Source organism: Protobothrops mucrosquamatus, unplaced genomic scaffold (genome assembly GCF_001527695.2).
Source record: "Protobothrops mucrosquamatus isolate PMUCROS unplaced genomic scaffold, P.Mucros_1.0 scaffold_133, whole genome shotgun sequence".
Classification (NCBI taxonomy): domain Eukaryota; kingdom Metazoa; phylum Chordata; class Lepidosauria; order Squamata; family Viperidae; genus Protobothrops; species Protobothrops mucrosquamatus.
The window spans coordinates 447,424-471,143 of record NW_015386209.1 but is presented as its reverse complement, the minus strand read 5'-3'; the positions used below and the strand labels follow the sequence as shown (position 1 = coordinate 471,143).

Genomic DNA, 23,720 nt, shown 5'->3' with positions numbered 1-23,720 from the left:
TCTCTAAAAGGTTCGTCATCACTGTTCTAGAGCAAGTATCATTAATGGGGGGGGGGGGGAGCTTGCTACTCTAGGAAGGCATCTGTGATTAATTGTACAAATTTCTGCATTGAAATTATAGATATGGCTAACACGGTTCAAAAGGAATCCTTTTTTTTTTAAAATTTGCTGCCCATTTGTTCTCCAGAGAAAGAGAGCCTAGAGAAAAAAAAAAATACATCCCGCTCTTATTCTCATTATAAACCTACGGGGTAGGTGGGATGTTTAATTGAGAGGTACTGAGTAGGAGGAGTGACGAGAGGGAGGAGGCGGAGGAGGGACTACGAACCCTGAAAAGCTTGAGAGTGCCATAGCTTAAGAGAACGGGAGACAGCGCTACCCGGAGCAGGCTGCACTTCCACTACTCCGCCTAACCTTCGGGAGAGCGAGAGCCGAGAGGGATCGAGACCGGAGACGTTCATTTGGCATAAAAGTGAAGACGTTCTCTCGGTTTAAACAAATAATAATAATAATAATAAGGAAGCGAGATCGAGCAGGGAAACGAGAGCCAGAGTTCTTCCTTCTCTCCCTTTACGCTCTGAGAATCTGCGATTCATTCTTCTACTTGCCCATTATTTATTCCCCCTTCCCCTGATCCGCCGAGAAATTTCTTCGCTTAAAGAACTTGGATTTTGCCCTTTTTGGTGGAAGAAGAAAAAAAAAAAAAAAAAAGGAGGGAGGGAAGTTTTTTTTAAAGCCAAGAAGAAGGGGCCCGAATCGAACCGGGCTGAATGAAGCGTTCTTCCTCAAACTGCTGTTAAAACAAACCCAACCATCTCAACTTCAGCTGGGAAGCAGCGAGTCATAGCAGCTGTAAGATCCGAGACCTTGGAAAAGGGGGAGAAAAAAAAAATGCACTGAAAGTTTTGGCAAACTTTTCTTCTTCGTCTCGGTTTCTCTTTTTTTCCCTTTTTGCCCCGGTTGCTTGTGCGGTGGTGAGAGCGAGCGTGCTCGCGTGGGGTGTTTTGCCACCGAGGGCTGGAGTGTGTGCCTGGAGAGAGGGGGAAGAGGAAAATCGGTTACTATTCGCCGTGCTGCTGGGGAATTTGTTCTGGAGAAGCTCCGGATCGGAACCGAGCTGAGCCGAAGACCCCGAGCGCGCGGCAAAGCGAGGACAAACTACGTCTCTGGGGCCTCGGGAGAGCCGAGCTTATGGACGGGTGAAACCAGAGTCTAATATTCTCCCCCCCCCTCCCCCTTCAACCCCTTCAGCTTGATCACAGCGACCGCCGAGCAAAGGAGAGAAGGCTTAAGAGAACCCGACTCGAGCCAAGCCACCCTCGCTCCTGGAATCATGAACTTTCTGCTCACTTGGATCCATTGGGGGTTGGCGGCGCTGCTTTATTTCCACAACGCCAAGGTAAAGGGGGCGGGCGGGAGGATCTGGGGCGGCGGGGAAGCCTTCCTCCTTCCTCCTCCTCCTCCTCCTCCGCGTGGCCTGTTCGCCGCATGTTACGCTGAACGTGCGTGGCGAGCGCGAGGTGATAGCGGGGGGCCCCCCAAAGGGAGCCCACACACACACACACACACACACGCGTCGGATGAGCGGATCCGGAGGCGCCAGACAGACCCTCCGGTCGGGTTGCTCGCGCTCAGCCCGCCGGGGCTTGGTTGACCTTGTGAGGGCACGCGGCTAACCTCGGCTCGGCGGCTCTTGGGGGCTGCCGACAAAAGACCGGCCGCCCGACCCTTTTTGAGCCGAGCGAGCGAGCGAGCGAGCAAAGCCCTACGTTGTGTGCCTGCGCTGCCTGCGTGGGGCCTGCGCGTGCGATCGCAGGGCTGGGGAAAAAAAATAAAATAAAAGAGAGTAGAAGATCAGAAGCTTGTTTGCCCACCCTGGCAGGTCTGGCTTCCTTCTTGCCGTGTTGCCTAGGCTTAGAGACCGTTCCGACTAGGTTTCCTTCTCTTCCTGTCTGGGGAGCCTGGGTAGTTTGGAAACCTGGGTTTTGAAGGACGCCCTACGGAGGAGGCACGGCTCTGCGTCGTCACTGATCGGAGCATATAGGCCAGGGGTAGGCAACCTTGGCTCTTTTATGACTCGGGGACTTCAACTCCCAGAATTCCTGAGCCAGCTGCGCTGGCTCAGGAATTCTGGGAGTTGAAGTCCCCGAGTCATAAAAGAGCCAAGGTTGCCTACCTCTGATATAGGCTGACTTCTTGTAACAGCGGCAGCGCACGCTGCGCTCTCTCCCTCCCTCCCCCCCCCCTGCTCCTCCTGACATTGCAAAAGCGGTGTTTTTGGCTTGTTTGCTTTAGTTAGGCAGGTTTACTGACCGGAGTTCAAAATTCCTGGCTTGCAAAAGCAAACAGAGATCAAAAGACCGCCAAATGAATTCTGTGGCTCTTCCAGATTGATTTACAGATGGAACGACCCTGCTGAGTTTCCATAAATAAGAGCCCCCTTCTCTATACGGGTTTCCCGCTTCTAAACTCCTCTCATCTTCTTTATTCGGTTCCTTATTATAAAAAGTACGGGAAAGGCCGTTACCCGAAGACCCCACTAGCAGGAGCTTTTTGACTTGCTCCTTAAAGGAATCAAATAAGTTGGATGGGTGTAGCGTTTGTTTGGGTTTAGCTCCTGTTTGCTGTTAGGTAGTTAGTTGATTCCCAAGAAAGAAAGGGGATGCGGGTTAATTTTCCATGGTGGTTTTGCCTTTGGAAATTTAAGGGAGAGAAGTGAAGTCTTAAAACCCCCACTTCAAATGCAGGCATGCTGCCCTTTGCCACTTTTCATGTGTCTTGGAACAAAATCTTGTCGTCTATAGCCCATAGTCACTTGGTGGCATCAAAGTTAAACAAGAGTGTAGAAAAAGTTATAACTTTTTTTCCCCCAGCCGTAGATGTAAGATATCTGCCATTTCAGATTTGTCTGGTTAGATGTCACAAGCGTTCCAAGCTAATTTGTTCAAGTCCAGCTTTGCTGCGAGTGACAGCAGCACATTTAACTGAACAGGACAGGAGGTGTTTTTGAGGAAAACGTGTGAACAGGTTAATCTGAGATGGCCATGCTTGCTTTTTAAAATGATCCTCAGGTTATACGGTTTTACCAAGCTTACTCAGCCTGGGTTTACAGATTCTGTCATCCTAAACAATCTGGCCAGTGATAGGAGATTTCCACCAGCACGTTCAGATGTCACTAGATTAAGAAATCTGATTAATGCATGAAGTACTGTGGAGACAAGTAAAAACAGAATATAAAAAAAATACAGAGAGGGAGAATAGATGGAATGATCAGAAATATAGATGACTTTCCCCCCCAAATAAGTAGAGAGAGGATCCTCAACTCTTATGAACCCACCATCATTTGGGTAAATTGCTAGGTGCCATATTATAATATTATATATTACCAAGCCAAAGCAGATACAGTATATTAAGTATGAATCTCTGGGGAGCCCAAAATGAATGCATTTGCACTTCTTGACCTTAGTAAGTTTTGAAACAGCTTAAACTATATTGGAAACATGGAAGGAAAAAAACTGTTGGTAAGAAGAGAGTTAAGTTATTCTGTGCGGTGTGGCACCTTAAGGGAGCGTGGAAGACGAGTCTAATCTTTTGCTGAAAGTGAGATAGCATTAATGTAAGTTATTAGGGACTACTAATCTCTATTAATATATAATGCAAACTGATTTCATAGCTTTAATGCTTTTTTATTAATTATAAGGTAATGGTATTAGGAGCTGATTGTTTTATTTGTTTTACTGCTTTATTGGATTGCTTTTCACTGCCCAGAGTTGCTTTTGGTGAAATGGGCAGTTGTCTAAAATTGATAAATAAATAAAATATATCCAGCCTTGACTTGTTGAATAAAGTCATAGTTAACTTGTTTTATATATTATGTGAAGTTTTAACCCATGGTTGACACACCATAGTGGCTGGATTCAAAAAAAGCAATCGGTCAAAGCCAGACAAGTCACAGTATAGCTTAATGTAAGTTGTGAGCTCATAACTCAGGTGATGGAAATGCAGGCATTGATTTCCTCTTAACAGTTCATCTGTTGGCTGTAATAATGGTGCAGTGCCCCCCCCCCAGTGATTAATCACTTTTGAAAGTGTTACCCTTGGAGTGAAGCATGTGTTATTGGTGAGAAGACCCATGGATGAAAAGACTGAAGATCCAATCCAAAACCTGCCTGCCTTTAGTTTTGCTACATTGGCAATACTTAGTCCCCTGATGTAATCCTTTGTCATACCGGTACTAAGTTTGTTGCAGTGAGCAAGTCCTGGGGCTCCCTCTCAAGACATCTTTCTGGTAGGACTGAGCAAAGATCAAACAGTAAAGGGTGGAAACACGAGCGTGTGACCAGACTGCTAATGATCTCACAGCCATCATCAGCCTTTTGCTCAGGCCACACTGGGGCTCCTGCTTACGGCCCAGCTGCTGCTTCTAAGGGTCACCTTCCTCCTTTTAGCTATGCAGCTGAAGGTGGAAATCTTCTTCCCGATACAAAGTGGATGTTGCAGCCCTCTTTGGATGTATCCTAGTCATTTTCTGAACTCGTTTTCTCTCTCCTTTGTGCCATGTCAGAAATCCCTCCCTTATTGGGCCATTGCGCTTTCTTTCTCCTTAGAGTGCATAGCAGGGGGAGGAGGAGAGGGAGAACTGCAGCATTTAGGCAGAAAAAATTAGAGGAGGTTTTCTCTCCCCCCCCAGCACCTAGGATGGCATGGGTTTTTAACTCTAGTCCCAGGGGCCCTCCCAAAGTGGCTGGATTGTTTGCTCCAGTCCAAAACAGTTACAAAGCTCTTTTAATGAGGCTGCTGAGATTAAGGGGAGGGGGAGGAGAAAGCTAGAGAAAGAATGGTTTTGATGTGAAAGAATAGGAAGTATGTGTGTTTGTGTGTGTATGTGTGTGTGTGTGTAGAAGCAATGTACTGAGTTAACCTTTTACTTGCTTCGTATAGGAATGAGTAGGATATAAGAATAGAATTGCCAGCTCCCTGCCAACTTGCTGTTGCTCAAGCCTTAAAAGAGATATTTCTCCTACTGTCTGTGCTGCTGAAAACTCCTAAAAGGAGACCATTAAGTGTCTTAATGGGGAAACAATGAGTAAAACCTCAGGCCAGGGAAAAAGAGATGGGTACAAGCAATGTGACCTTCAAACGGGCACTTGTCCCTTGAGAAGAAAAGTTTGTTTTGTCCTTCCTTTGATGGGAACAGGGAACATTTAGACCCTTCATCTAAGCCCTGATACTTGGGTTAACGGAGACTGTCAGCGTTGGCCAGAGCAAATGTAATTCATCAGCATGGGAGCAGAGAAGAACCTTCAGATTTCTCAAATGGATTCAAGGTGACTCTGCTGTATAAATAGCTCCTAGATTCAAAGGCAAACGGCATGAGCAATGGTGTGAATAGATTGTACGTGATGGCTAATGGGGTTCCTTTTCCTTGTCTGATTGGTGAATATACTGCTTCCAGTTTCTGCTAATCGGGAAATAGTAGTCTAGCCTTGACAGGCAGTTTGAAAGAGAAAAAAAAGAGACAGATGGACACAGACCATACCAAGTCCCTATTTGCGATCTGGAATCTCTTCTAGTGATTTTTCAGGTCTCTTTCCTAAATACACACACACAGAGAGGCTTTGAGAGAAAGAGAGAAGGAGAAAGCTGTTTTGGACAAGGTGAAGAAGCAGCAGCAAGAAGTACCTCGGGGGCAACTTTAGGCCAGAAGTAAGGAACAGTTTCTAGACTGATGCCGCAGGACCCAAGCAGGGCTTTGAAGAATGAGAGCTGGGGGTGTCTCCTTCCCCAGAGCCCTGACCAAGTTATGGCAGGGCCGCATGCTTAGCTGCTCAGTCAGGGCACTTGCGGGCAGCATGTTTGCCACAGTCTCATCCTGCAGATGGAGGAATCCCAGGACAGCCTGCCACAGCCTGCTGGCTCATAAAGACTACGTGCTCTACGCGATGCTAGAGAAATGGGCGGACACCTGCCTGTCAAGGAGCTGTGGCAACTTGCCACCTCACCAGAGAGCTGCCTGTCTGAAGCGTCTTTCAGATGCAACAGAGGCTGTGCTCAGAACTGATTGTGGCAGCTTGCTGGCCCATGAAGGCCTTAGTGATTAAATTTTGACTCCCCCCTACCTTGTTTGTAAAGTTGCTGTGACCTTCACCCAGAGATAGAAAAATCTTGTCAGCTTAAAAAGGAACATTGTCACCTGTGTGCTGCTAGACTCCTGTCTCTGCAGATCCAAGTGATTCTATCTGTTGGGCCATCCAATAGATCAATCCTCCCAACTCCTGGAGTTCCTAGTCATTGGCCACGTGGGCTGGGAGTTCTTGGAAATGTCATCCCAAATCAGGTAGGGGATACCAGGCAACAAATAGATGAGCAGCATTGCATTCTTAACCTCTGTTACCTGTTGCTGACAGCCTAGTGAACCAGCTGGATTGCTCTTGAAATCCACTGGCTGATTCCAGACTCCATAATTTGCAGATCAGAAGGGCCTGATGGTTCTTCCTCTCTGCTGAAACTGTGGTAATGACCTTGGCTAAGTACCCCAGAGGTATGAAACACTGACATTCAGATTCCTTGTCATGTCATTTTTAGAATGTCACCAATATTGTTTTCTCTTTTGCCAGTCACCTCCCCTGTTCAGGTTTGTGTTGTAGATTTTAATCTTAATAATAATAAATGCTTTAAAGCAGATCATTCCGCTGCTTAGAAAAGTGAGAGTGCTATCCGAGAAAACTTTTTGAGTTCTCCTTTCTGTCCCATGTGCAGAAAGCAGACATACAAGCTAAATTGATTCTTACTAAATAGAGATCTTGCTTTCTCACATTTATATCCCAGGGGAATCTTCCTTGTCTAGAGTATGATAATAGCTTAAATCTACTTTTTCTTACATACTTAGAAAACGACAATTCAGTGTTTTGCTAGTGTAAAATCTCTATTTCCCCAATGTCTCAGTATATTTCTTAGCTGCCTTTTAGGCACTGAAAGTTCTGTGATATCTTTCTATAGTATCTTCCCCTGTAAAATAGCTCCATTAGCACTGAATCATAAAAGCAACTTAAATGTAGTCAGCCAGATAAAATGCAATTTCAAAAGTCAATGATTATTTAACCTTTTAGACAACAGGTAAGCCACAGTTTGCCAACTTGGCACTTTCCAGGTGTATGGAATCAAAGTGGGGATGCTGGCATGGCATACAACATTTTTAAAAGTAGCTGGACATGGAATCTGGCCATGTACAGTATATTTTATAGACCACCACCGAAACAAGCAAAAAAGTCTCCATTAAGTTCCATATTTCCAAGAAATGTTTGGTTCACAATTCAGGTGCATTTTCCTTCGGATTTTCTGCAGAGAAATGGGTATTAGAACATAATTGGCATATGCTGTTTTTGGTTTCCTTTTGTATTCTGCAAAGTACAACAGATTCTGACCTTTATTACTCAAACCTACAAAGTGACTAAGATCGAAAAAGACTTCAGGGTTTGTAGGCTGAGGACACCGGATTTGTGTTCTGATTAGTTCTATGTTGGTTTTTCAGGTGTTGCAGGCTGCTCCTGCCCAGGGGGATGGAGACAGGCAACAAGGTGAAGGTAAGTGCTGATAAATTCCCTGATAAATATAATGGTCCCTTTAAGAAAGTGTTGATGATTTGAAGAGGAGGAGATGAACTGGCACCAGTCCATTAGCTGGACCGCTGGGGAGGGAATCCTCACTTACGTTGCTAACATTTGGAAAATGAATTTATGGGAGGGTGTGGGATGAAGGTGGTGTTGGATTGTAATTCTGTGGACAGAAACAATGGAAGTGACTTCACTAACTGGAGTGAAGTAGACTAAAGATTTCCAGCATGACTACACTGAAAATGTTTAAGTGAAGACAGTGGGGGATTCTTAGTTGCCAGGTTTGACATATTGAGTTTCAAGATTTCCCAGGATTTTTTTTTTATTAAGCAGCTGCAGTTATGCACAACAGTATTTTGCTCTAAAGGAGAAATGAGATAACACCATGTTTTTATTAAACTTCAAAGAACAACCTTATCAACCCAGATGTGTTAAGCGTACAGCTGCAGATCACACAGGCTGTGAATGGCAGGAGTTCAATCTACATGGAGACTATCCAACTAAAGAAGCTTGTCAGGGAGAATATATTGGACTGGAATGTTGGCATTTTAGTCTTTTTTAAACCTTACTTAAAACTAAGATCAGACATCTCAGCAACTCTGGGAATAATAGTTGGAGGAATTTACCATGATTTTCAAAGTGAAGTCACTTTGAAAATTTCCTGTCTCTCATCTTTTTGCTGACAGACCTTTGACCCATGTTGTTTTGCTCAGACACAAAATAAAGTTACCAAACTATCAGTGCTTAAGTTTCCAAGGATCATGGCACTGGCCAACTGAAAAGATAATTTTCAGAAACAATTATGAGAAGGTTGATCCATCTTTTAAAAGGCCACAGTGCTACATGCCTACAGGGAAATATGCCCTACTGAAAGTAATGGTGATTTCTTCTGCATAAATATGTGCAGCATTTGCTGTTGGTGTGTTCAGAAGAATTGCCTGCACCTTAAGAGAGTCTGGGAGCATTTTTGCAAATAGGCCATTTATAACCAACTGCACTTGCTGCATTGTTGGACATTTTATTTGAGTATGTCAAAAAATGGAGTAGAATGGAAGCTCCATTGTACTTTTAAAATTTTAGATCAGCCATGTCCTGAATCTGCATCTGTGGAAATGATTGCCCACACTGGATGGGGATTATGGAAGCTGCAGTTGGGAAGCTATCAGGTTGAAGTAGGTTGTTACAAAAAATTCTGTTATGTCTGGAGCCAGGATCCTCTGATTTTGGCAGCGTGGGTCTAAATGCATTTGTCTTTTAGCCAAACGCTTATTAGACTTGGGTCTTGCAAGAAATTTCTCAGAAAGAAATTCCTCAGCAAAAACATAATTTGTGAAAATATTTAGCAACCTTCAAATCTTATACAGTCCTTTGCAAAAATATGTGGCAGGAAGGAAGGAAAGGAGGAGATGTAGAAATCAGGCATACTACAGTAAAGAAATTGAGAGGGATTCAGGGAATAAGCTACTGGCAAGAGGGTAGCACCTATTGTTTCACAGTACAGAGAGCACCAGTTTAAACTTAGTATCAATCCTCACAGCCTTTGAAGCTTCAGGCAGTAGAAGTTCACCTAACCTGGGAGATTCCACAGAAAACAACTTGCTTTCCACAGTGTGAAATTCTGCTGTGGAATCTCTTTAGTTTGGGGCATTCAGGGAGTGGCACTTGCTGCTGTTCTTAGAGCTAGACAGCAGCAGGGGGCGCCCTTTTCTCTTACCACGGTTAGTTTCAGTTGCAATCAGGTTTTTTGGCCTGGTGAACTTGGAGGAGTGTTGTCAGAGTCTCAGGGGAGCATAACTTTGTAAGAGCACACCCTTATATTGTGATCTAATTGCTGTTCTGCTTTTAACATTTTTTTGCCCTGAAAATGAATACATGGTGGTTCCTTTTCCTGTGTATGTGAGAAAACAACTTCATGGCAGGTTGATCTTTAAACTGCTTGGCCCTTTATCTTGAACTGCCAATGCATGAATAACATTCAAGCATTGGCTTGTATTTTGTGGTGTTAGTCTGTCACAAAGGAGTTGTTTGGATTTCTTTGAGCTCCGGGACTGATACAAACTCTGCGGAATGCAGTATTTCAGAAAAGGCCAGCAAGGGTTTTGCAGGTTATCATAATTACATTTTTCCTTCTGCTTAAAGGTTAGGCGTTATGTCACCTAGTCAACCAGTAGCCAGATAAAACCAGGCTTTCTGACTGAGTCCTGATCTGATTGACATAATTGAATATCAAGAGATGTGATTAGCAAGCAACTGCAAAACAGTTGCTGCAGTAACGTTGCACAACTAGGTATAAAGATCTGAGGTTTCTGCGGGACCATAGAATAGCTTATTGGGGGGACTCATAGTGAAGCTTTAAAGATGCAGATGATCAAGTTGCACTATTTAAGACTTCACATTTTATTACATGCTAAACTGCAAATGAGAAGGCCAGCAACCGAGTAATTGTCTCTTTCTGCTGTGTATCAGTGACCAGTCTCTCTTAAATAGAGGTTGACAAATATCTCTTAATTTCTCTTGTTCTTGCATTTGTATCTTAAAAGTTAGAATAGTTAGAGTACTCTGTTATTTTGCACCATTTTTCTTGTTTGAATATCATTCATATGAAAGGATAGAATATAGAATAGAGCTGGAAGGGTCCTTGGAGGTCTTCTAGTCCAGCCCACTGCTCGAGCAGGAGAAGCTATACCATTTCAGACAAGTGACTGTCTAGTCTCTTCTTAAAAACCTCCAATGATGGAGCACCCATGATTTCTGGAAAGCAACAAAGCAATTTCTTACCTTTTTTCTGCTGTTGTGGCTGCATTGAGTCTGCTTTTGTAGTGTTCTGTTGCTAACAGATTGGCAAGTTAAGAACGTTACTTCCAAATGAGGCAGAAGAATAATGCTTTTTTCTAGAATTATCTTAATGGAGTGTGCCGGCAATGGAGTTTACTATTCTAGGTATATTCTAGGAGGCATTCTGTGTTTGATATCATTGAGATACTAACCTAAATTTCATGTAATTCATAATTACATAAGAAATAGGCAAAGAACTCAGAAATAAGAAGGTGCCTCTATTCACTTTTCATATCATTATAATTATCAGTTTTTAGAAGTTGATAATTCTCCCACTGTCCTTCCCCCTTCTCATATTTATACATTTGAAAGTGATGAAGCAAAAATAAAAACTCTGTAGAAGATTCTAAATGTCTGCCAGCTATTATGTGGAGATAGGATGCATCTCTTTGGATGATCCACAGATTATAAAAAAAAAAATCCTAAATCATTTAGGACAGCCATTTAGTTATCTTTAGATAGGTGGCGAGATGGGCGGTACGTAAATTTAATAAATAAATAGTTTGTGATGAAGTTAAAAGGTAAATTAGTTGCTCAGGCAAAGACAATAGGTACCCCACGATTTTCATACTGAGCTCTATTTGGGGATACATCCCCTGCAGTGTGTACGTGGGTCGTAAGATTTCATTACATGGAAAAAAAAACTGTTGAATTTGTTTCACAGCATGAGAGTCAAGTGTTTGAGATGCTCAGTCTTTGTCTTTGTCCATTAGTTTTCTTCTGAATGCAGATGCATAAGGAGGTAGATAATAATGCTTTCAACTCAGCGTTATTATGACAAAGTTTCTTGTGTTCTTAATGCTCAGAAAGAAGTGAATAATCAGCAAGGTGTTACATGTCTGGCTATGTGCCGACAAGTTTTCCCAGACACTAAATTGTTTAATTCTCCAGTTTATAGATAGCTGCATTTTAAGGTTAAGGTCAACCTGAAGGGGAATAAGGAAGAGTTGGCCCACACTAATCCCACATGTCTTGCTAGAGCTTGGACTGGACAGAAGTTTGCTGTGGATGGAAGTACTCCTTTTGAGCTGGAGATCGCCCATCACTACACATTTTCTCTCTCTGAGCAACTGTCTCTTTAAATAGGCACTTAGGCTGGGCAGCCGGTAGAAATCCCGGGCAGGCTTCTCCTCAGATGGTGGCCCTCTCAGTCCCACATGACCAAGAATTAACTTTCCGCAATTATCAAGAGCACTCTGTCTCTCCTTCCCTCTCCCCACCCCCAGCACGTGCCTGCGCTTCAGTGGAGCAACCTTTATGCTGGTTTGTCACAGGTTCAGGACTGTTCAAAACGCTTACTGGTTTCTGTTTTTTCCATGATGCAAGCAATTTGTGCTTTTTATCACACTGGGTTATCAACGTAGACACTGCAGGCCTTGGAAGGCAAAAAAACACTTAGGTCGAACAGTAATCTCCTGCCTCTCTAAGGGACTCCATTAGCTACTTCTAATGTGCTTGTTGGAGGAACAGGCAGAAGCCCGTGTTTTGTTTAAAAGATCTCTTATTTTGTTTGGAAGACAGATTTTGTACTCTTGTATTGAGCCATGCGTCTCTATCTCCTGCTTCAGTTTTGCAATGAATCATTAGTTTTAGCCTAGTCACGGTAGGATTGTGTGTGTGTGTTTGTATGTATGTATAAAGGCTGGGGGCCTTGCATTCTCTCCCCCCCCCCCCAATGTTGCATAAAAAAATTGGACTGGAGTGATTTTTAGTTTCATGCACCTTTTCCTGCATATTTGGATCAGCCTTTCTCAACGCTAACTGTGGGCTGTCCAGATGCTTTGGACATGACAGCTAGAATTTCAGCCATTAGCCATGCTGGCTGGTAACTGATGAAGGCTGAGCTGATGTTGGTGGCTGGGCTGGAATAAAATACATAATTTCTCTGGTAGAACCTCCCCCGCTTTATTGAAGAAGGTAATCTATTCTAAACGCCTTTCTAACATTAGAACTTAATAATAAATATCATAACGAGGTAGATCTGGAATAAATAAGGCCCACTGAAGTTCTTTTGAACTTAGTTTCAATTGGATTGTACCTCAGTCCAATCCAGAATTACTCATATCAAATTCTACAATAATTGAAGCAAATGATGAGGCCCTTTGTGTAAATATGAAATTATGAAAATGTTTTGCTAGCCAGCCAGAGTGCACAACCCAGAATGGTGACAACATTTTTGGAGGGAGTAAGGTGATTGTTTGCTCCTTGTAGTTTACAAACATGAATGAGGGGCATTTCTGTGCTGGAGTAAAACTAAAACTAAAACATTTTGGAGAGGGTCAGGAAATGGTATGGCGTGGGTTTATGGAAGGGAGCAGGGCCTTCCCTCCCATTAAGTTCCTTGATTTTTGTGCTGAAAACTGCATGACTAGAGTCTAGAATGAGCTTCTGCTTCTTCTCTGGCTACTTTTTGTATAGTCTTGGCAGTAGCATAGGGCCAGAAGTTAAAGGAAGAAGCATATTTTCCAGCTACATGGCACTGTGTGACGATTCCTGGAAAATGTGATATCCCCACTGCAGAAAATTTTCTGAGGAAATTGAATCTGTTAGGCTAACATCAAATAGGAGCTGAGGTATTTTACATGTGAAGGGACACTGTGTTGGAACCTCTGGGTTTGTGAAATGACCAGGTTCTGTGTCCATTCACTTCAGGGTAAAGTGTCTCTAACAAGCTGCCACCATGCCATGAGATTCGTGGTCTTGTGAATCATTTTTATTTCCCTCTTGCAAATGCATTCAATGTCTAGCTGGTTAAAATTCAGACAAGACAGATGCTAAACTTGTCAGTGATTCATCATATCTTGCTCATCCACAATCCCTATAGTCTGCCTTCTTAGGCTTTAAGTACATTTTAAGTAGGCTAATGCATTACTGAGAGCCTGTATTTTGCTGAGCCTGTTGGGTAAGAATCCAGTAGAAGGGGCAGACTTAGTGGTCCTTGTGTCTTAAGTCTATGTGTATACTATATTGTAATGTTAATGTTAGACTTCACAAAATAAGTGTAACTAATCCCTCCTTTTCCTTTCTCCCTTCCCTTTGTTTTCTAGTTATCCCATTTATGACCGTCTATGAGCGCAGTGTCTGCAGGCCAATTGAGACCATGGTAGATATTTTCCAGGAGTATCCTGATGAGGTGGAATACATCTTGAAACCACCCTGTGTGGCCCTGATGAGATGTGGAGGATGCTGTAATGACGAAGCGCTAGAATGTGTGCCTACAGAGCTGTACAATGTCACCATGGAGGTGAGACTGTGGTTAAACAGTCAAGGCGACTTTTGACCTGCAGTTTTGTCTTGTTTTCTTTAATAAATTCCACTATGGATGGTTTTTATAATTTGGGAAGGATCAACTGGTGGTCTTGGACCACATCCAGCTCCTAATATAACCACTTGTATCTGTTGGGTGTGGAAAGAATAGAGAAGGATGAATCATAGAATTATAGGACTGGAAGGGACACAGAAGTCTTCCAGTCTAACTCCTAGCTCAAGGCAGGAGCCTTATCTTATCCCAGTTAAATGGTAAATGTCCAGTCTATTGAAAACCTCTAGTGATAGAGCACCCACAGCACCAGGCGGTGAGGTATTCCATTGATTAATTGTTCTCACTGTCAGAAAATTTCTTCTTACTTCTAGGTTGCATCTCTCTTTAACAAGCTTACATCCATTACTTCCTGCCCTTAGAGAATAAATAAATCCCCTCTTCTTCGTGACAGCTCCTCAAATAGTAAAGACTGTTATTATGTCCTCTCCCCCCTCCCCCCAATCCTTCTTTTCAATAAGCTAGACATGCCTAGCTTTTACCTATTTTTAACGTGACCAGAGTAACGTGACTAGGTCATGTTGTTCCTGGGCAATATGAGTAGGTCAGAAGTGCTTCCTGAGATTATAAAAAGTGCGGCCTAAATATAAAAACAAAAACAAAAGTACCCCCCCCCCAACAAAACAGAACAGAAAAGTAATTGCCCTGGTGGCCTTTGTTATTTCAAGAACTATAAATGTGGCCTTGGCTACTGTGATGCTCTCATGTTCTCCAAAGGGAATGATTGTGAAGTGAAGTGATGCTTTATACACATTAATTTAAACCTGAATATAATTTCCCCTGAAAATTCAGAGACCACTTTTTGCCTATACTTCTATATACATATGTACACACAGAGAGACATATAGATTATATACTCATGTAATAACAACCTACATTTCAAGTTTCCGTTTCCTGTGTGTGCTTCACTTTCTAACCATTTTAAAAGGTAGTTTGCCTGATAAACTAAATAGACAGATTACTTGCCCCAGATCTGTTGTTCTATATATACCTTGCTTAATTCTCTTTAAATAACATCCACATTTTAGAATCTATATACCGGTATCAAAGGATCTGTGTGAGTTAGCCAAGACCACTTCGTAAGGCAATCTGTTTTGATGAGCAGGGCAAAAAAAATCTTTTAACCTTTAAACTTGTGGACATGAGGCCTATTTAGGAAGTAGTCCTTGTTGAATGACTGCCTCATTTAGTGATTGTTTGCAGGTACTATAGGGATGAAAAAGTAACTTTATAACCAATCTAATTTGCGGGTTTGTAAAGCAAAGGAAAACTGAAGCAAGATAATAAACATAGTCATGGTTTCACCTAATGACCGATTTGATTAACAACCAATTTGCTAAACCCAATTGTGATTGCTAAATGAAGACTAATTGTACTTTTTTTTGGCATGGTGATTCATATCAGGAATTTGGCATTTCTTACTGCTTTTGAGCATTTTCCAATACATTCCTGCTCAAAACTGAGTCCCATGAGTTTAGAGCAGTGTTTCTTACACTTTTAAGATGTATGGATTTTAACTCCCAGCATGGCTGGCTGGGGAATTTTGGTAGTTGAAATCCACATATCCTAAAGTTGCCAAGTTTAAGAAATACTGGTTTAGAAGGTAAAATGAGGATAGGATGGCAACGTAAGAATGCTAACTCATCTAGCCTTCATTTTGCCCCCTCTGTTTTACTGCGTTATTTTGCTTATTTGTTTTGTGAGATGGCTGTTGAACATTACCCATTTGGGAATGCAACTCACTGTCCCTCTTTTTTCTTTCTCCCTTCTATTGCATTCTTTCCTTCTAGATCATGAAACTCAAACCCTATCAGAGCCAGCATATACATCCAATGAGCTTCCAGCAGCACAGTAAATGTGAATGCAGGTGAGGACAGAGAGCTTTTCTGATTGAATTTGGAGAAGGATTATACAATTATACCAATAGTACCCAGCTGGTCACCTGTATCCACCTATTCACCCAAAATCTTGTGGTCTTATTCTGTATTGGGAAGGGTTTTTTCCTTGCTAGCCATAGGCTTGGTAATTTAATCTATATTGATTGACAGATGATGTACATTTACTGTCCAGTAACGGGAGGGCTTTAACTTTTCTTCTTTAGAAACCTCAGTTACATCAACATTGCTTCAGCAAGAGAAGCATTCCTTATGGGTCTGCATCTGTGTCATAAAATGAATGTGTGGGTATCTGGTGTGTTTACATGCTCTCAATCTCTGTCATGGAAATTTCACTGGCTGCTTGGTACATTCTTTGGGTAGGTGCAATTGAGAACCAGCAGCTAGTTAAGAAACATTGTATTGCTGTTTTGCTCCAACTGAGTAAACAGGTGGTTAGGTTTTGCCTATGTCCCTAGGTGCTCTGATCCCTTAGCCCCCAACCTTTGTATTATAAGTTTACATGATCACGAAAACATGATTACAATCAAGAGAGCTACTTTGGTTTAATGGTGCAATGGCTAAAGTGCTGGACTAGAATCCCAGAGACTGCAAGTTCTAGTCCTCTCTTAGGTGTGAAAGTGAGTTCAGTGACTTTGGGCCAGTCACTCTCTGCAACCTAAATCACCATACAGGTTTACTATGGGAAAAATAGAAGGCAGAAACATTGTATATTTTGCCTTGAGTTGTACAAAATAACAGTGGGATATAAATCTAATAATAAATAGATCCGTATAAGGCAGAGCTCTTATACGGATCTATTATTTTCATGTCAATATGTACAAAATCTCCCTTCAGATTTTGCTATTTAGTCAAATGTTGGGCAAAGGGAAATAGAGCTGGGGATATTGGGGGCAAGGCCAAAAGATATGACTTTTTAATGCATAGATTTAGGCATAACATCTGAACAGTGTTTTAATTTGATCAGAAAGAAATGTGCTTTCTTTTCTGGCCTTGGCTGTCATAATTAAGGCCAACTTCAACAACCAGATGATCCTATGGTGTTTTAAGCTTGTGCTGCCAGATAACATTGCCAGTGGACAAGGATAATGGAACTGGTAGTCTGGAACATTTGGAAGGCTGAAACAGGCAGTGCTGGAAGGCAGAAGAGCATCCTTTATTAAGTTTTCTGCTGAAAGTGGGGTGGTAAAGCGTGGATGTGATCTTTATATTTATTGCTAGTTCTCTTCTAATCCTGCTTTTTCTTTTCTTCCGTTGTAGACCAAAGAAAGAAACCAGAATTATACAAGAAAAGTAAGTGACTTGGATTATATCCCTCCCCTAAGTTGGTGCTGGTGATCTTCCTCCTTTCTTTCTTAGATCACTACAAATAAGAATTGGTTGTTGCTGTTCTTTAAAGAAATCAAGTGTTCATCTAAAGAATTATATCTTGAATCCATTCCTCTTAGCTACAGTCACACATGTAGCTTTGACAGCTGTGGTTCCTTTATGCTTTGAGGCCATTTTGAAACTGTTTACTTATAAAAATATGTCAGGAACAGCATGGAATTAACCGAAAGCTTTTATCCCTTTTCAACTGGATTCTAGCTGAAATTTTCCTTCACATGCATTTGACCCCATTGCCCTCCCATCTCTTTGCTGCTTTGATGAAAACTTGCTGATGTTTACAGCAACTTTCATAGATACCTAACATTAAGGCTGTGCATGGAAGCTCTGCTATCTCACTTAGAACAAGGGAGTTTTGCCCTTTCACGAACCAAAAGTCATGTACGCCCAGTCAAAGAGTGGGTACGGTTCTGATGTGAATTAACTTCGCATATCAATCATGGAAGGTGGAATAAAGAGAGTCATTTTATCGCCAGCACTCCCCAGCATGGTGCCTTTTATAGTGCTTTTGGAATATCTATCCCAGGCTATTGGTGTTGCAGTCTGGGGCCAAGCAGATAGTAGTTCAAAGCATCTGGAAATACTGCATTGTGGTGACTGTAGATGAGTTGTGTGTGGGAATGGAAGTAGCTGATCTTGTAATGTGAAACTGACATCTACCTTGAGACTTGTGTAGTATTATTGAATGATAAAATAGAATTCTTCCCTGTACATTAGCCAGCCTAATCAAATATGGATATACTTTTTCAATTTCTAGCTTAAAAATAAATGCATGTATCCACTGTGAGGGTATATTAAGATGGTTTATGGTCTGCGAGTTGGCTTGGAAGCTGGGGGAGAAAGAGAGAGAGAGAGAGAGAGAGAGAGAGAGAGAGAGAGAGAGAGAGAGAGAGAGATAATGGGGATTGGGGAGGATATTTTTAGTTAGTTGTGCTGTTTTCATACATGTCCTAGCTTAATTGAATTCTCATGAATTCACATTGTGGAGCCATCAGTGGATTGCCCGGGGAAATACTGCTAGCTTGGCTTATACCCTTCTGGTGCACATGTTATTCAGCTGAATGGCAGAGTGACTCAGAGATGTAAGAGTGTTGTGATTGAGTGAGCACCGTGGCCACAGTCTTCCCTCTGGGACTATAGCTTTCCACTCCTTCAGGTGGCTTACTTTGCTCTGCAAATCTCCATATCGGTATCGGGTTCCTCTGGTTTGGGTTAAGCTGAAATTCCTCTTAATGCTTGATGCCTTTTTTCATGGTGTGCCTCTGGATGAATGTGGCATTAATGAATGTAAAACTTTGTGAAAGTTTCCTGACGTAAACATGCTTCCTCTGCCCTGCTAGTAATTTCTGTGTTCTTGTGATGCTTACTTTGCTTGTGGTTAGGAGAGAAAAACTGATGCCAACCAAGAGGCTTGAACAAGATCCACGGCACATCCTGTCCATTAACCTCAGGGACTTCCTCCTTTATTACAGCAACTCCTTCTTCTAAAGTTTAAATAAGCTGTTAATTCTAGGAAGAAAGGAGTACTTTTTGTATTAGGTTTTGTCCCAAGAATATTGCGTTTTTCCACGTGCATTTCTCTCAGAGTCTACTGCTGGAGCAGTAGGTGCTAAGTTTCACCTGATTTTCTCCTTGGCTGGGATTGCTGCTCTAGGTCTGTGCACATTATCAAAAGTACACAGGAAGACCTTAATGTGTGTGGGTAGGAATTTGCCTTGCAGAACGTCCCAGGGTTTTTCTAGGCAGAGCTGAGAAATCACTTGCCTGACTTTGGCGCATAGCGTAGACAATATTAAATTAGATGAACTGGCAGACTGTTCAGTACAGTTGGTTTCTTAGGATCACCGTTTTTAATGAAAGGGTGGAAAACCAAACCTATACATTACTTTCTCTGGCATTTGCAGCAGGGAAGGGGGCTCAGATTCTCTGTTAAAAAATACCGTTGTGTTATCTTCCAAGGAATGATAGTTAGATTAGCCCCATTGCCTTACCTCACAGTGTAGAAGTTGGATATATTTTAAACCTCTAGTAGCAGCAAGTGGGAGGGATCAGAGTTCATCTGCCTGTATGTAGTAGCTCACAGAGTTCTTGGATGTTAGTGATAACCCCTATAATAATGGGGTTCAGACGGGCCATAGTTATCTTATGTTCCAAGAGCAGAGCAGAGCAGAGCAATTGAGGCTCAACTGCGTATTAGTAGCTTACCTCCTTTTTCATAGAATGCAGAATTACCTCCCCATCTTTCGCTGTTATCTGCCTATAGGTGGACAGCTCAAAGGAGCTTTCTGATGGTTCCAGTGGGAATTCTCAGAAATAATTTGCTGAGGGTAAAGCTTGTGCATGTCAAAATGAAAAGGATAAAACAAGGAGGTGCAACACGGAGGCACATTTGTCCGTTGTTAAGTGTTGCCCACTTTCTTCCTTCCTTCCTTCCTTCCTTACTGAGGTTGGAGAGCCCATTCTCTCTGGGGAGCAGAGAACTGACTTTTAGGGCCCATACTGGAGCCAAAATAAGGCATTTCATTTTCTTAAGAAAGGAGCAGAGTTTTGTAGGCTGGGTCATATTTGAAGTGAGACATGCCTATCTGTAACTGGAAGGGAAGTTGAGAGTCTTATCAGGTTTCAACTTTTGATAGAGTTGTGTGAAGTACAGAAACAAATTTATTTATTTAAAAGATTTATACGGCCACCCATCTTAAAAAAAACCCCAATAACTCAACAGCAAGAAAGAAGAAATGCCTCAACTCCAAGGACTTCTACAGTTTAGATGCTTATGCTTTAGCTAAGTGCATATGGTAGCTTCTCCTTCTTTTTCTTCCTTTTTTCTCTCCCCTGTGCACTTTCTCTCTCTCTCTCTCTCTCTCTCTCTCTTGCTTGTTTTGTTTTTCTTCCAGAAAATCAAAGCGAGAAAAGGGGAAGGGTCAAAAAAGAAAGCGCAAGAGAGGCCGGTATAAACCACAGAATTTGTACGTTTTTGCATCATGTGCTTTTAGACTCTGCCCTTTATCCATTTCCTTCTATTCACCCCTCAAATCAAAACTCCTGCTTGCATTACATCTAATTAAACAATCAAAGGAGCAAATAATTTTCACTCACATCTCCAAATCACTTGTTATTGTGGTTGCACTATATAGTTTGGGGACATTGGGGAGCATATAGAAGCTGTGGTCCTTTTTTTTGTTTTTTCTTTGCTTGGGATTATTCTGGTTGTTTGAAGGCACAGTGACCTTAAAGGGACAGGCAAATTTCTCTTATTTCCACTCTTGCTTTTCCCCTAGAATGCTCTTACATGATTTCCCCCAACCCATTTCCATTAATTTCCTCTCGGCCTTCACTTGTAAACCTGTTGGTGTGGCAACAAGAGCTTCATTCTTTGTCTTTCATGCATGTTTGCCTGTGTGTGAGTGTATGGAGTCTGATGGAAACTACTAACCATTACCAGAGGGGAGCTAGAGGATTCTGGGAAAATTGGGGATTGTTCTCTCTTTCTCTCTCTGCTGGAATTGGGAGCCTTGTCTCTTTCTCTGTCTTTTCTGTATCTCAATTCACCAAATCCTGCATTTCCAGCAATTCTCAGTTGGTGGGGTGATGCAGGTGTGTGTGTGGGGGGGGATTTCAAGAGCTGCTGTTTTGATTCAATCCGTATGGAAAACAACACAACTTGAATAGGAGCAGCTGGGTTCTGAAGTCTGTTTCCTCTCTCTCTCTCTTTTTTTAAGACGGGGGTTTCTCTGTAGAAAAAAAGAGTTGCCCTTGAGTATTTTTTATTTATTTTTTGCTATTGGCTCAGAGACCTCAGTTAACAATAAGGAGGCTCTCCTTTCCACTGCAAATTGGACTAATGCAGGATTTGTGGATTGTGCAGTTGCAGAGAGCCCATTTCTGCCTTTTAAAAAGCTATTGCAAGTAAGTGTTGGAATGCCTTTGGGAGTGTCCAACCCCCCCCCCCCGCAGTGCTCTAGACGTGCAGTGTTGGGAGCGGGGGGGTGGGGTAAGGGGTGGGGGCAAGGGTTGCTTCAATGTGGTAGGGTGTTGCATGTGTACATTTCTTCTCGCTAAAGCGCTGTAGCTTAGACCTCTTTCCTTTTGCCTTTTTGCAGTCACTGTGAACCTTGCTCAGAAAGGAGAAAGCACTTGTACAAACAAGATCCCCTGACCTGTAAATGTTCCTGCAAATTCACAGACTCACGTTGCAAGTCGAAGCAGCTTGAGTTAAACGAGCGCACTTGCAGGTTTGTGTCCTAAAGAATGAAAAACAGCAAATAAACCCCACATACTACTCTCTCAGACATACTCATTCAATACACACACACACAGACACACAGACAGAGAGAGAGAGAGAGAGAGACAGACAGACAGACAGACAGACAGAGAAAGGAATTAGCTTTTGCTGGTTTCTAGTGCCATTATTCTTCTTTTCTTCTGCTTGGCCAGTCGGGCAAGAGGGAAAGAGATGGTGTAATCTGCCTAAAGTTTAAAACTTCCCTTGTTCTGGCAGAGTTGAACTGAACTGTCTGTCAGTAGGGTGATGATAGATAATCTAGAATACATCTCTTAGGGAACAAGGTGGCTCCTTCCACATTGCTAGCGCTCAGGAGAAATCCTCAAAAGACTTTTATGCAGTCCTTGTATAATGCAACTGGCTGTTTTAATGAGATTGCCAGTCTTTTTTTTGCCTCAAAACAAAGATTTTGTCTCTAAATCCATTTTTAGAGACAAAAGACCTGCAATGGATTAAATCTATGTGGGACTGAGTCATAAATCCAGACATGCATTCTTTCCTGCACCTCTCTTTTACCCTAGAGTGTGTGTTTTTTTTAAGAAGAGTGCATGCTTAGCCCTTTCCTTCTCTGTATTATTTCTGTGTGTTCAGAAGAGTGAATTGCCTGGAAAAAATACCTTGGCTAAAGCTCAGGTGGTCAAAGTAAAAACTCAGGATATCTATCCCAGATGGATACCTTACCCGGTGTCGGGCAGATGGCATACTGTCATCTGAGTTACCTGCTTTGTGGCTGCAAATGTCAGCCTACCCGCCCCTAAGTATGGTTCTGAAAAGGCAGAACACATTTGCTGTGACTAGATTAGATCTCTGAGAATATTGCATGAGGCTCTACCTTTCCTAGAACATCAGAAATGCTCACCTAGAGCCAGGCTGATGGTGCTAGGCTTTATACGTGTATAGATATCATGAAGCTCAGTTCTCTGCCTGGGCAAGGACTTGAGACATGGCTGCATGTGTAGAGGAAACATGTGAAGATCTGTAATCTGAGTGTGGATGCCTAGTACCGCAGCGTGAAGAGAGCCAGCACTTCTTGAGTTACAGTCCACCGTGCAGAAGTAGCCCCTGGAGAGAAACCAGACAGTTGTCTGACCTTGACCTTTATAGTATCCCCTCAAATTAACCAATGAGAAGTTTGAAATAATCCTTGAAGTAAGTGCCATGCTATTCCCAAGGGAAGAAGGGGGGGGGGGAAGGAATGGCTGATTAAGAAATTGCCCCAGCGTAGGACCAAGGCCAGCATTCAGGTTGCCCTCGAGGAGTGCCAGACGATAGGTTGGATTGTTTTGGCTTTGGCAGCTGCTGGGTTGCTTCAAATGAACTCTTCACTGCAGGGAGGAAATCTGGACTCAGAAGGCACAGCTGGCTCTTCGTTTCCTGGTTTTTGCACAGCTGCTGGGGTTGCTGCTGTGTTTTTAGGCACTAATCTCTGCCTCTGCAAGCAGCGGAATTTAAGCTCTTTGTTTCTCCCCCTTTTGCTGGCACAGGGCACCCCGGCTTGCTTTGACTGCACCTCTTTAAACACACAGCAAAAAGAGGTTAGTGTGGTGAACAGGGTAGGCAATCTCTATGTAGGTACGAGAGAGAGAGTTATGCCAGGATGTAAAAAAAAATCAACCTTGGAGATGCAGGAGTTCTTAATAGTATTCTTATCTGTGGGGAGAAAACTGGAGCAAATGCAGTGGCTTTTTCTTTTTTTTTTAAAAGAGCAAGTCCTGTTGGTCCCTATATAGGATTTTGATCTATTCTGTGGCAAAACACTTTCGCCAATCTTTTAACCCAAGAGGTTCCTTCTCACCTGTTAATGCCGTATCTGTTTGGAGACTCCCACATAACCTCTCTCCTCCCTTCTCTCTTCTCCTTCACAGATGTGAAAAACCAAGGCGGTGAGCAGCAGGGGAAGAAAGGGAGTGCGGGAGCAGCCTTGGTTCTGGAGCCTGACATCTCACCTGGTCAGAAATTGAAAACAAACACTAATCCAAATGAACACTAAAAATGAAGGATCAGCAGCGCACAGCACTTTTGAGTATGGACGATAGACTCTGGAAGGAACATTCCCTGAGGACCCGCGCAGGATTCACCTTTCGGTTTTGAACTGGTTTTACAGAAAAACTTTCCTTCTCATGCTGCTAAGATATAGAGCCAGGGAGAGTGGAGTGATATATGCTTGGGACTCCCCATACACATGAAGTATATGTATATGTATATGAATATGTATGTGTATATGTATATATACTGAATTTCTAAAACATTGCTAACATTATTGGTGTCTTCACTGGATATACTCAACTGCTGTGGACACAAGTGGGCTATTTGGGACATAAGAAAGAAACTACGACTGGACTCCAGTCAATACTGCTCAATATATTCTTCATATTCTTCCTGACCCTCTA

General features: G+C 42.5%; 1 protein-coding gene across 3 annotated transcripts; it reads left to right on the top strand.

Moving 5' to 3' along the window:
- Positions 1-23,720, top strand: VEGFA (vascular endothelial growth factor A). 3 transcript variants are annotated; one of them, XM_015817949.1, is made up of 9 exons: positions 1-10; positions 1,252-1,399; positions 7,532-7,583; positions 13,496-13,692; positions 15,558-15,634; positions 16,923-16,955; positions 19,943-20,014; positions 21,149-21,280; positions 23,196-23,720. In XM_015817949.1, exons 2-9 carry the CDS (start codon positions 1,334-1,336, stop codon positions 23,215-23,217), a joined length of 651 nt encoding a protein of 216 aa, XP_015673435.1. In that variant the 5' UTR covers positions 1-10; positions 1,252-1,333; the 3' UTR covers positions 23,218-23,720. The 3 variants fall into 3 exon arrangements, with proteins under 3 accessions (XP_015673435.1, XP_015673445.1, XP_015673452.1); XM_015817959.1 differs by lacking the exons at positions 1-10; positions 19,943-20,014 and having other exon boundaries at positions 1,232-1,399; XM_015817966.1 differs by lacking the exons at positions 1-10; positions 19,943-20,014; positions 21,149-21,280 and having other exon boundaries at positions 1,232-1,399.